Here is a 14415-nt window from a genome sequence, read left to right on the forward strand (position 1 = left end):
GGGTTGTCCAAGATGATACACGCGTCCCATGAAGTTGGTCCCGAATAACATTTTCCTAGGCAACGGTTGTGTTGGTGGGGTAATGTATAATATCCGATCTCCGTTTAGACAATTTGTAAGTTGACCGTTCACTCTCAGTTTTTGGCGATAGATATCTCCTTGAATCTCGCATTTCCGGTTTTCTATCTCACTGCGTATGACTTCGTCGCTGACAGACAGCGGGATATCTTTCACGGTCACTCTGGTGAGGTTTTCGTTCCTAGACCTTGTGAAAGGATTCACATCGTAGATTGCGACGGTTGCTCCGCGGATTACCAGTCCATTGGATATCAAATTGACGCGGTCTTCATGGGAGTTCAAATAAATTCTCCATAAACGGCGAATTTGCTGTATTCCCACTATGTTGTCTAGACTGAGTGTTTTGGCTAAGGCAACGTATTTTTCCTCACCTGTGACATGTTTCTTTTCGTCATTCCTGATATCATCCACACGTAGAAAAATGGGCTTGGGGCCTTTGGGCATGTGTGTTTCTGGGCGTGGCGTTGCTTTATGTGCATATATAGTGCGTGTGTATCCTATACGCATTCAGTGTCACATACGTCAAACAGTTAAACTCCCCAAAATATATGAAAATACGTAGCCAAAAGATCCTTAAAACCAAGATAAGTAATATCAATGATCCAAAACAGTTCCGTAGGCTAAAGATTACAAACTGATGGTTTTCCAATTTCGCGATATTTCCAGATATTAATTCCGTAATGGAGAGGATGCTAGAGTGATGTCTTAACACCTCGAAAGCGCCCTCTATATCGTCATTACCTAGATGATTTTTGTTGTTTTATTCTGATGTTTTGTTGTGTTTTATGGGAGGGTGCAGGAACTTTGTTGTGATACATAATTGTAGATCACGTCAAATGATATAGAGTAAGAATAGTTGATTCATGGTTTACATTAAAAGGCATGTAGCCATGTAATCAAATATGAGCTGATATCATCTTTTAGTAAAGACTGAAAATACTTTTAGTACCTCCATTTATGCCTGTTTAGAAGGACAGCCCCAATTAATTTGAATTTACCCTTTTCTTTTATGACACCTTTGTTTTGTTTTTTCATACTGCCCACTTCAAAGTCTTTTACCATCAGGCTCAACGTTCTCTTCTTTTCCCAAACCATGACCCATAAATTCTGATTTATTTTTCACTACCCTTTCTACACTTTGTTCCAGATCCATCGTTAATCCTTACCTATTTCTATCAAATGTATCAAAAAAGTTTTAAAATCCCAGCATTTTTTACTATTTTTTTCCTCTATTACCTTTTTGCCAAAAAATGTTTATGGTTTTATGGGGAAAAGAAACCCAAACTTTTTCGCAAATTACCAGTAATACTCTACTATCTATTGCAGTGAAAGAATGAATAAGAGTGTTTCCCCCCCCAAAAAAAAAAAAAACAACAACAACAACAACAACACATATTTAACTCTTAGAATATTTCAAAGCTGTATATATGTGAGTTTGGCATTTCTGTGTTACTTTGATTTTGATTGCATTATTATGAATTGATTAATGGTAGAAGACTGTTCCGAATGCTAAAATAGGATTTAGCAAGGCAATGTCGGCAGGATGGTTGGAGGTCAACAAGAAATGTCAAGGTGGTCCAAGAGTTCTGAGAAAGGTAAGCAAGATCGACAAAGATTAATTGATATGTTATGAATAAAGATTATTGTTGAAGAACTGTTCCCACTAGTTAGATTTAGCAAAGAAATGTTAGTAGGATGGCTTTGGTCAATAAGAAATTTGAAGGTTACAGCTCTAGGTCAATGTAAAATTTAAGAAATATGGAAGAAAAGTGTTCCTATATGAATAAGCTATGCTATTTTGACCACAAGATTGGGTATTCTGGAGATGAGTTTAATAACGTGGCACAGATTTACAGAGAGAAATATGCTGTGGAAAAAGGGGTCATATGCATTTGATATTATTGCAGAGAAATGATCCCACTGCAAAAAAGGATTTATGAAATATTGACTGATAAGAGGTTAATGAATGTAAATATGGTTCTCGCGTACAGAGTAATATCAACAGAGTTATCAAAAGTTCTTGGGTTGTTGTCGTTACGATTGGCACAAACTTAGTAAATAATAATAATAATAACAGATAGTTCTTGTATAGTGCATTATCACCTTATCATAACGTCTCTAAGCGCTTCTAAAGGACTTGGATATTACGTGTTGAAGCGTTTCAAGGAATAATTTCCTGCCAGCTACCCATTTACCTCACCAGGGCCCCATTGCATTAAAGTTACCATTATGGTAGCTTTGCCATCCAATGGCAACTACCATGGTAACGCTGATCAACAACCTATCAAAATCAAGGATTCGATACGAGTTAACATTGGATGCAACAGGGCCCAGGGTCGAGTGTAGCATAATGTGGATCAATTTCTTACTGAAGGAAACTACACCATGGCTGGGATTTGAACCCAATGACTTTCAGTCTCCAGCATGTGGGGAGATTAATCAAGGATTTTATGAGTTGATAATCATTTATTTTGAACCATGAAAATTTATCAGTAATGTTCTTCTTTTTTAGGTCTCCTCCATAGAAGATAAAGTACAGTTACAGCTCCAACGAATCAGACAGGGGAACGTAGAAACAATAACAGATAAAGAGAGGGCAGAACTAAAGAAGAGAAAACTCATTACTGAAGTGTAAGTTTTATTATTATTATTATTATTAATATTAATATTATTATTATTGTTATAAATATTATTATTATTAATATTGTTATTGTTATTATTATTATTATTATTGTTATTATAATTATCAATATCATTATTCCTCTAAACAGGATCAAGTCTGTATTTTTTCTTGAATAACTTTGCTCTAACAAAAAGCACTAAGTAATTTCAAGTGCAACTAAGAACTTTTTACTACTAATGTCCAAGAGTCTTTCTTATCAATCTGGTTGTACCCAATATAGCTGCCTTCTGAATGTCGTACATCAGGAGATGAGGAGAGATCTTGGTTATGCAGGCTTCCATTCCTCTCCAATATCATTATTATTTCATTATTGTTATTGTTATTATTATTATTAATATTATTAGTAGTAGTATTGTTGTTGCTGTTGATGTTGTTAATACTACTACTACTTCTTCTACTACTACTATCATTATTTTTATACACCCATTTTTTGTTACTTTGTTGTTGTTCTATTGCTTATACTGTTATTTTTTTCTCTGTTTATATATATATTCACAGGACAAGAAATACTTTCTTGATCAAGAAGGGAGAAGAGTTCAGCACAAAAATTCAGAAACCAGAGACCGATCTTACTCCTGATATGATCATGAAGTATGTGAGCGTTGACATTGTAGTGATCTTAAAGCGACCTTTCATTGACAAATCCTGGGGAAATCAAGGCTTATCTCAGAACAGAGAAGGGATTCAAGTCTTTCACTCGGCTGCATGCCTGGGGGTGTTATGTAATAGACGCCGGCATGTCTGGGAGGTCTATAGGAGAGCAATAATTAGTAGATTAACCAAACAGAAGTAAACTGCATGTTTTCACTTTGAAACATGTAACTTCCAGAGGTTATTTATTTTGGTTTACAATCAAGAGACCTGCTATGAGTCTAGGAATTGGGATTGTTGGAAACTGGAACTGCGATGATCCGAAGTAAATAACCATCACGGGTTCTATCAGATTTGTGCTGTCCGAACTTTTATCGCATTAGTCCGACGGGTGCTCATGACGGATGGATTATATTATGCAAGTCAATTGGCCTTTTGAAAATTTTGTATTGATTCAATTTCCCCATGATTTGTCAGTGGCTGGGCCCTTTAAAGGGGAAGTTTACCCTGAAGAAAAATTTATTATAAATTTACCAGAAAACAAACAATATTGGTGAAGGTTTGAGGAAAATCCATCAAAGAATAATAAGAAAGTTGTGAGAATGTTAAGTTTTTGATTTGTGACGTCATTTATATGTGCAGCTTACCCATGTGTTATGGAAGAGTGCATAAATTTCAATTAGTTGATGGTTCATGATGCCTTTCAGGAGCTGGTGTGAAATCATTTGTCTGTTGGTATACTGAAAGTGCAATATAAACCATTCTATTATCAATTTTAAGGGAAAATTACATTTTATTGATTTTTTACTACACAATATATGGGGAAGCTGCTTGCATATGACATCACAAATTGAAATATTAAAATTCTAATAAACCTTTTGATAATATTTGTTCTATGGTGCCTTCAGGGGTCACATGGTATTATGTCAAAGGTTATGACAGGCCATACATTATTGTATACCTGCAAGCCTCTCTTCTGACAGACATTTCTACTTATTTTTGCAAGAGAGCGAGGAACGGAATCGCTAATCCAAATCGAAAATCCATCTTTTATTGTTCGAAACAGAAATCCTCTAAATATTTGTTTTGCCCAATTAATCGTGGGCCCGGCAGCCGCTGTGCAGCACCAGACCGATGTAGCTCTATCCTTTTTATTTGTTAACGCCAAACAGGGTAGCAGCAACTTCCATCTTTTAGCATCTTTTGGTCTGACGCGGCCGGGGTTTGAACTCCCGACCTCCCGGTTGTGAGATGGATGCTCTACCATTCGAGCAAGACATCGGTTCTAATGCTTTTTGATAAAATTGTTGTATTCACAGAGGAACATGGAAGGATCATAAATTCAAGGATTATAACTTTGAAGCTCTTGGGGTCACGATCCCGTCAGGTCACCTTCATCCACTTCTCAAGGTCAGGTCACAGTTCAGACAAATCTTCTTGGAAATGGGGTAAGCTGCTTTTGGGTTCTGTTCATTGGTCAGAATTCTGAAGTTGAGTTTAATTTAAAAGCTGGTCTAAAGTTGTGGTTTAAGTATGGATAGCAAAGTTTTACATAAATCTAAAAAAGAGGTTGATTGTATCAGTTCATTTTACCTCAAATCATTTTTAATTGTCTTGAAAGGACAAATGAGAGAGTTGTCATTATCATTAAAGAATTGAGAAATGGCACAATAAAGATAAGAAACATATTAAACAAAATTTAGACATTTTGGCTTCCCATAATTTTAGCACAGAGTTAGACCATAATCTAATTTAAATCTAATTTCAGAATACAGGCCATTGAGTTTAAAGTTAATTTTGATTTTATATAATATAAGTAATTTTATATGATATGCAATCGAATATCTGAAATTGCAATAATAATAATTATACTTGCATATACATGTATACTGTTTAACACTTACTTTATCAGAAGTCTTTTAGCCCTGCAGTAATGCAGGATAATTAACCTGGCTTTGGCAGAGCAGCTGTTACTTGCGCTGCATTTCACCCATTCACCTCACCTGGGTTGAGTGCAGCACAATGTGGTAAATTTCTTGCTGAAGGCAAACACACCATTGCTAGGCATCGAACCCACGTCTCTTAGATTTAAGGTCAAGAGTCATAACCACTAGACAACGACGCCCCCACACTTATTTCATACTTAATCCCATTCTTTGTGTAAGAAATTGTAACATTTCATGTACACATGCATGATTATTGATAACCCATTTTTATAAGCTTTCCTTTTTCCACTCTCTTCTTGAACCATGACTGTTATTTATGTTTAGGTATGTCCCAGGATATTAATTTTGTTTGGTATATATTTTGATATTTCAGTATGGCTGAACTTACTCTGTTATCATCAATTTAATCAGCATAACTCACCACACATTAATATGCTAAACATGAAAATTTCAATCTTAATTTAATTCAATTCATTTTATTCAATCATTTAAAAATCAATATACAAATCATACATTAATGTACAATATAGTTTAAATGATTAGGGTGCCCCTAAAAGCAAAAGCTTGATGAGTGGGACACCCAATACATAATATATAAACGTACATAAAAGTGAAAAAGTGACTATTATAAATACGAACAATACATAAGAAATAAGACAGTAAACCTACAGGGGAGGGGGGGGGGTCAGGAAAAGGGTGTGGAAATGAATTATGTGATTAATTGGCATACATAAATACAAGTGAACTTTTGAGTTTTGTTTTAAATGCAGTAACATTTGTGCTAGACCTTGTTCATTAATTGAAATTACATATTTGGAGATCTGCATATTTGACTATGATGCATTCCTGGTAGTAGCCATATTTATTCCATATGTGTGCAGGCAGAGAGAGAGAGCAAAAGAATATATAACAACAAAAATACCAATTTATTTATATAATATTAAGTTTATTGTCAAGATGTTCAGAAATTTGTTAAAAATCAGTTCATGCTGTTTAAAAAAGTGAAGGTAATATCATGCATAAGATGCTGATTTGTATGAAAATAAGGAGTATATTTTTGTTGAAAATTTATTCCTTCCAAACCGCTTTTCTTACGATGTTTCATCTCTCATTTGTAATCATAGATTTACCGAGATGCCCACCAATAATTTCATCGAGAGTTCTTTCTGGAACTTCGATGCTCTCTTCCAACCCCAACAACATCCAGCAAGAGATAGCCATGATACATTCTTTATCAAAGGTAATCTTTTTTTTAATGTCTGCCTGTTTTTTTGTCTGTTTATTTATCTGTCTGTCTATCTATCTATATATCTAGCTTTTTCTCTCTTCCAATCTCAGCAACATTCAGCTAGAGATAGTCAGTCTATATGTCCTCCATCTATCTATCAAGCTTTCTTTCTCCTAATCTCAGCAACATCCAGCTAGAGATAACCATGATACAGTGTTTATCAAAGGTAATCATTTGTAGTAACTGTAACACCCATGTGAAAATCCTAGGTCCATCAAACTTGAAAATCATTAAGTACATCTGCTTAAGGTCAATTACATGACATAACAGACATCCTGAAATAATTTGTCTCTGGTTCCTAGTTGAAATTAAAAGTTTTTATGCTCAAAAATACAAATTATCATGACTTTAGCACTTCAAGTGAAAAGGGAAATGGAGGTCAGACTTACCAATTTTTTTTAATTATTTTATGGAATTACCCCATTGCATTGCACAGGCAAGGTATAGTATCTACAGGCAGAGGTGTATATAGAAATCCTATGCCTAAAGCTTTTGACCCTTCAGAGCCCTGAAGTAGGTATATTCGGTAGATAGCTGTTAATATTCCATGTTTTATTTGTTGGCAGATCCTGCTAATGCCACGCAGTTTCCCATGGACTATCTTGAGAGGGTAAAGACAGTACATTCCAAGGGAGGCTATGGCTCACAGGGGTAGGTCATGTTTAGTTTAATTTTGTTTTTGTTTCTGTTTATGGTAACTCCCATAGGAACCCGACAGGACAGCTTTTGGCTGGTAAACGCCAAACTGGTATATAACCAATTACATAGGAAACATTTACGTCTTAAGTTTAAAAATCAGACATAGTGGCTGATGTTATAGACGACAGATATTACTCTCGGGTCTTTTATTAAATCAAAGTGGACGCAATGGCAGAGCAGGGATTCGAACTCACAACCATGCAATTATGAGTCCCATGCTCGAACCACTAAACCACACGAACTAGAACTTGTTGAACTAGATATTAACCTGTTGATTCCTTGAACCAGATGATCCCTGTTCAATACCTTGGGAATCCTAGAATTCAGTTGTCACAGGGTTAAGGAACCATGCTTGTGTGATGGTTCCAAGGATAATGAAGTCATTGGAGATGAGAGTTATAAGACATGGTGAAATTATGAAAGTTTGATCATTTTGCTTTCTATTTGATATCCATCATCGAAATGACAATTTTGCTTAGAATGGGATGTTTTCATGGGAATTTTCAACAAATTGTGCCTTTAGTATGCTTTCTATGTTTATTATCTGTTTGTTTATTATGCAGCAATTCTCAAATTTTGGGAAATGTATTTGGGTTTTCCCGTATTTACAGGTGGTATTCTGATAGCCATGGTTTAGTTAAACCCGGGTTTACTTAGACCACACTCTTATGGAATACCAGTTGTCAACTCATTCATCAGTTAAAAATTATTCTTATTCTGCTGCAAAAAGTTGTCAAAAAATAATTGAGTTGTGAATTGGGAAGAATAGTTAACTACCAAAATGTTAAGAATTTTGATGAATTAATTGATACATTATGATTGCCATGAACTTGGAAGAAGTATAATGAAGCACTCCATAGCAGTGTGGTCTGAAATTGTAGTTTAGACCAGGGTTAAACCTAGGTTAAATTATCAGAATACAACACATTGAGTTCACCCAAAGACAACCGAGAAAAGCCTCTGTTGTCTGTTTTACTGAGCTTTCTGCTATTTTAAAACGTTTTTACATTGATAAACTTTTGTTTGGACATAGATACCAGTATGACTGGAAGATAGAGGAAGCTCGGAAGAACATACTGAGAACACATACCACTGCTGTCAGTACAAGGATGCTGTATAAACTAGGACAACAGGTAATATCAGCATGTGGACAGTCATTGTTTGGGTTCTTTGTATGTGTTTATTCAATGCAAAACTGCTTTTACCTGCTGAATGTATATGGTTACTCAAGGATTTAAGGGATCAAATCCACATTTCCTGGAAATGTAGTGTGTGTAGTTGTAAGAGGAGGATGTAGTTGTTGGTGATGCTGATGAGGAGGAGGTTGTGGTTGTGGTGATGATAAAGAGATGATGATGATGATGATGATGCTGATGAGGAGGAGGTTGTGGTTGTGGTGATGATAAAGAGATGATGATGATGATGATGATGATGATGATGATGATGATGCTGATGAGGAGGAGGTTGTGGTGATGATAAAGAGATGATGATGATGATGATGATGATGGTGATGATGAGCATGATGTGGAGGGTTGTGGCCCAGTGGATTAGTCTTCTGACTTTGAAACAGAGGGTCATGGATTTGAATCCCAGCCATGGCATAATTTCCTTCAGCAAGAAATTTATCCACATTGTGCTGCACTCAACCCAGGTGAGGCGAATGGGTACCCGGCAGGATTAATTCCTTGAATGCATGAGCGCTGAAAGGCAGCTTGAGCTAAAGCCGGGGTAATAATAATAACAACGCGCCTCGGAATAGAATATTTCTAGATAGATGGCGCTATATAAATGCCTATTATTATTATTATTACGATGCTGATGATGATGATGATTTTAGTGGTGGTGATGGGGGTGATGATGATGAAGACGATGATGGTGATGATGATGATGATGATGATGATTTTAGTGGTGGTGATGGGGATGATTTGGAATTGTGATATTGGTTGTGTTGGTGATGATGATGTTGATGATTAAAATGACTATGATTCTGATGTTGATGCATTAAAATATTTTCATATCATTATCGTACAGGAGACATTCACACCAGTAAAGTACTTCTCAATCGATCGAGTCTTCAGGAACGAGAGTTTGGATGCCACCCATTTAGCTGAGTTCCATCAGGTCGAAGGACTAGTTGCCGATTATAATTTAACTCTAGGTGACCTGATTGGCGTCATTTATGAGTTTTTCAAGAAACTAGGTAAAATATTATATAAATTTGTTTTGAAATGGTGTTAATAATAATGCTAGTGGCACCATGACATGGAAATATGCTATTTCATGCATGGGGCTATTTTGAATTTTACTGATTGTAATACTTACATTTTGTATCAAGCCGAAATAGGGAGACTTTTGCAACATTATCATTTCTTAGCACTGTAAATCTTTTTAATTGATTAATGTTCTTTATGGATTGGTTCATACAGAATGTCAGCATGGACTCTTTGACGAGATATAGCCAATTACCATTGCTACCACTTCTGTTATTGATGGTGCTATTGCTCAGTTCAATTGAAATAATTTGCACTCATAAAAAAGAAGAGTAAAAAACATTTAAAAACTGCATTTACAGGGACCTGTTACCGAAAGAGATGCAATCAAACACAACTTCATTATCAACCAATGAAATGCAAGTATCAGGGACTTGCGCTTGAATTATTTACGTGTGTTTAAATGCATCTCTTTCTGAAACAGGCCCCAAATCAAAATTGTATGGCAGATGTGAGGAACAGATGGGGACAGTTTCTGCTGCCACTACTATACATGTACATACAAATCTACAAGGCTCTAATATTTACACAGACAAATTTGTCTAAATTTTGAATGATTTCATATGAAGGTGATTGAGTAGGAGCTCTTGTTTCTATTGTCATTCAAAATAATCTAACCTTCCGTTAGTAAATTTGTTTAAAAGTGTAGGGGTTTCACGGTACAAGTGGAACATTTTTTTTTTAACGATTAATTGCATTGACTGCAATGTAAAATTAATGTAAAATCAATCGTAAGATCAATTACTAACCTTAACGTTACGGGACCCTGAAGACAATAATAACACACTTGTCGAAACGTCAAGTTTGGGGCGGGGGACCTGTACAGGACCATCACATGCTCACAAAAGAATACATGGTGTTCTGTGAAACCTCTACACTCATTTTCCTTTCTTTCTTTGCCATGGAAACCTTTAGAAGTTGCAAGTTACTTACGTGCTCTTTTTTCTGTGTAGGCATGTACAAGTTGCGTTTCAAGCCGGCCTTCAACCCCTACACAGAGCCCAGCATGGAGATCTTCGGCTACCATGAAGGACTGAAGAAGTGGGTGGAGCTTGGTAACTCGGGAGTCTTCAGACCGGAGATGCTGCTTCCAATGGGTCTACCGGAGGATGTGGTAGTCATCGCGTGGGGGCTGTCATTAGAAAGGTATGATTTCACAGCTGCCTGGGGGAGTTTCACAAAAGTCATGCTTAGGGCAGACATGCATATATGTAACGCGCAAACTTATTGATTAATATGCTTTAGCGCGCATCCTTTTAGCACGATTTAACTTATGTGGTGATACATTTTATCATCCCCCCCCCCCCTTCCCACCCTTGGTATTAGAAACCACCGTGAGTTTGTGCTGCTCTTTTCTTTCTATTTTTGTGTGCTGTGAAACTGCCCACCTGAAATCTTTCATGGTTTTTCATCATTGGGGCCCGGTCTTGCTAAGGTTACATAGATTTGCATCAGTGTCAAATGTGATTGAAAAAATTTTGTGTATTTGAGAGATCAGAAGTTTAGATTAATCGCAACATAATTGAGCTTGATTTTTAATCTATGGCAACCCTTTGTAAGTTGGGATCCTGATTCAGCATTTTTTTACCATGGGATAATCTTTATTTAGAATGTATGAGTACAGATAATATTGATAATAGAAGATAGTAATAAGACAGTTCTTTTAAAGGGCAATTCCATGAAATAATCAATCTTTACTCAAGTGAAATTTTTTAGCCTTGATGAATTAACAGAAAACATAGACATATCAGTTCTGGGCCCTGTTGCATAAAAAGTTACTATCCAGTGGTAACTTTCTTGGAATCTTTGATTCTGATTGTCTGTTGATAATTGTTTCCATAGTAATTACAATTGGATGGCAAAGCTACATGTACCATGATTGTAACTACTCAGTATTATGTAACAGGGCCTAGGAAGATCCCAACATATGGTTTCAGACGTACATGATTTATGAAAATGCCCCAATACTAGTCTACATTTGATCTACTTATGCTGTTCTTCTCTCTCTTACTTGCAGACCAACCATGATCAAGTATGGAATGGACAACATCCGCGACCTCTTCGGACCTCGGGTCAACCTACAGATGGTGTATGATAATCCTATATGTAGACTAGATAAATAAGTAAATAAAATATATAGTACAATTATAAACATCCTTACAGAAAGATGATACTTCTTCCATTGTATTTTGTGTAGAACGTGAAAAGAAGCTATTCCTTTTGTTTTCAGTGTTGTAAATCTCAACTCGAGGGGCCTGTTAACACAAAGCCTAGCAATCATTGTAGAAAAATATATTTATGATTGATTGCATTGACTACAATGTACAATCAGTCGTGAAAGATCAAGCGTAAGATCTATCGCTAACCTTTGTGTTATTGGTCCCAAGAGAGCATTACATGAAGAGATTTTACCACTGATTTTCACCGACAACTGTTATTAGCTATTGAAAATCCTTGCATCTGATTGGCTAAGAGCAAGTTAGTGAGTGAAAATCACTGACACGACTCCATGGAATGCTCCCTAGCTTTGGAGCAAGAAAATTTCCATGAAACTGAATAAACGTACTGGTAGATTATAATTTTATCTGCCTTGTACAGGGGGGGGCATCATTGTCTAGTGGTTATGACTCTCGTCTTTCAATCTGAGGGATGCGGGTTCGATTCCCAGCCATGGCGTGTGTTCCTTCAGCAAGAAACTTTGTGCTGCACTCGACCCAGGTGAGGTGAATGGGTACCCGGTACGAAGATATTCCTCGACTTCGGAATTTAATCCAATTGTGCGCCCAATCAAAATAGATTATCTTTGTATTTATGTCTTGTTTATATTAAAGACCTTCTCAAGCCTTAGCCTTCTCATATCAAATTACTATGTATATAAAGCAAGTGCTCAAATGGCTAATTCAAATGAAAATAAAAACATTACCAAGAGAGGGCGTTAGATTTAAAATTAAATCCTAACTGCTGGAAAATGCCATACTAAAATTTTAATGGGTAAAAATGAATTCAATGACTGCTACACTTTTGTAATATTGTATTGTTAAATGTATAGTTCACACTACTGACCCTTTACCGAAGCTACAGACAGGGTATAAGAACTTAGTGACAGATTAACTTCAAACTTTGCTTGTGAAGGCCACCGCACACCTTACGACCCGACTGGTCGGCGACTGAGTGAGGGGAGATGTGACGTCACAGCTCTTGTCAGCTTGAGCGTCGCAGACCGGTCAGAGTCAAGTCCCAAGGAAAATCGTAAGGATTTGACATGTCGAATCCTTATGACTGGATCGCAAGATCAATCCAACTTCCAGCCAATCAGACAGCAGAGTTGCACGTCGCGTATATGATAAACAACGCGCATACGCAGTAGTAAGCGCACTTTCTCAGTTGCTATGCCAAAAAGCGCATGCGTGAGTCGCAGATCGGATCGCAAGGTGTGCGGTGTCGAGGCTTATGACTACCTTGCGATTCATCTCCCCTCACTCAGTCACAGACCAGTCGGGTCGTAAGGTGTGCGGTGGCCTTAAGAGGTAACAACATCATTGGTTTTGAGATGTATTAAGATTGAAGGTCACAGACTGAAGTCATTATTTGCATGAAGTTGGTTCTCAGGGTGACACGACATTTGCTCCTGCGACATTTGCTCCTGTCTTGATATCTCAGAGGGTGTAGGGCTATAGAATTAGGATTGTAATAGTTTATGGTTCAGGATAATGTACAGTTCATGGTTTATTCAGTTTAGGTGGTTAGATATTATGTTTGGCTTAACGTGCAGATTTTCATTCGGAGCAATTGTCGCCGGAGCGAATGTCATGAAACCGATTCTCAGATCAGTGTGGCCTATCCTCTGTATCCATATCATATGCTTATGAATGTTATGATCAGATTTGATTTGGGAGGTCCCAGTGTCAAAAACAAACTATTAAGTATAACTACAGAGCTGTTCGGCAAATCATATTCAAATGAAGTGAAGATGCAATTATGTATAATATTTTATAATTTGAATGTTATAATCTTGCAATTCTGACTGCATGCAGTTGAGAATCTGTCCATCGTTCTTAACTCTCACCCCCCCCCTTCATTTCTATCACTTATTCTTCATATACTTAATCATTTTTAAATTATTTATCTTGGCCTAAGTTAGAATGCTATTACATCTCTACTTCTTCAGCATGAATTGCATTTTAAATGCAGGACCATGCAACTATTGTATGTATTCTTCAAGATATGACACCATGACAATTTTTGCAATAATTTTTTTTTCATTTCTTGTTTTATTTGTACTGTAAATATCATATAAACAAGTATAAGAGATGATAACTGGACAAGGTGAAGGGGCAGCTGTAGACATATGTGAGAAATCTACTTTGTGACAGAGAGTGGGAGGGGAAAAGGGAAAGAAAAAATAGTTTGAGAGGGAGAGAGAGTAAACAGAGGTTGATTTAGAAATATGTGAGAAACCTACTTTGAGACAGAGAGAGGAGGGGTGGGGAAGACAAACTAGTTTGAGAGGGGGAGAGAGAGGGGACAAAAAGGGAGACTGATTCTCCTGGGCTAAAGAGAGAGAGGAGGGGAAGAGGGATAGACAAAATAGTTTGAGAGGGAAAGAGAGTAGACAAAAAGATAATTGGAGGGAGAAAGAGAGAGACAAATATACAACAGACATAAATAGGACAAAACAAGACACAAAAATACAATATTCTAACAAACGTTCATGAAAAAGGTAATCATTCAAAAATCCACCAGTTTTACAACATGGACAAAAAACGTGTCAAAAATCAACCTCACAATACAAATTAAGAACATATCACTTTTATTCCATCGTAGAGGTTTTGACCCACTAAATGACCATACAAAAGTGAA

At 36.6% G+C, this 14415-nt stretch overlaps 1 protein-coding gene across 1 annotated transcript; it reads left to right on the plus strand.

Annotated features, from left to right (window-relative positions):
• The first annotated feature begins 1575 nt into the window (after positions 1 to 1575).
• Positions 1576 to 13806, plus strand: LOC129270967 (phenylalanine--tRNA ligase alpha subunit-like). The gene is made up of 11 exons (XM_064106975.1): positions 1576 to 1673; positions 2591 to 2709; positions 3260 to 3352; positions 4672 to 4800; positions 6423 to 6538; positions 7153 to 7237; positions 8319 to 8418; positions 9317 to 9485; positions 10509 to 10701; positions 11573 to 12687; positions 13081 to 13806. The coding sequence occupies exons 1-10, from the start codon at positions 1611 to 1613 to the stop codon at positions 11676 to 11678; spliced, it is 1173 nt and encodes a 390-aa protein (XP_063963045.1). The 5' UTR covers positions 1576 to 1610; the 3' UTR covers positions 11679 to 12687; positions 13081 to 13806.
• Positions 13807 to 14415: the final 609 nt, after the last annotated feature.

This window comes from Lytechinus pictus, chromosome 11 (assembly GCF_037042905.1).
Source record: "Lytechinus pictus isolate F3 Inbred chromosome 11, Lp3.0, whole genome shotgun sequence".
In the NCBI taxonomy this organism is placed as follows: Eukaryota; Metazoa; Echinodermata; class Echinoidea; order Temnopleuroida; family Toxopneustidae; genus Lytechinus; species Lytechinus pictus.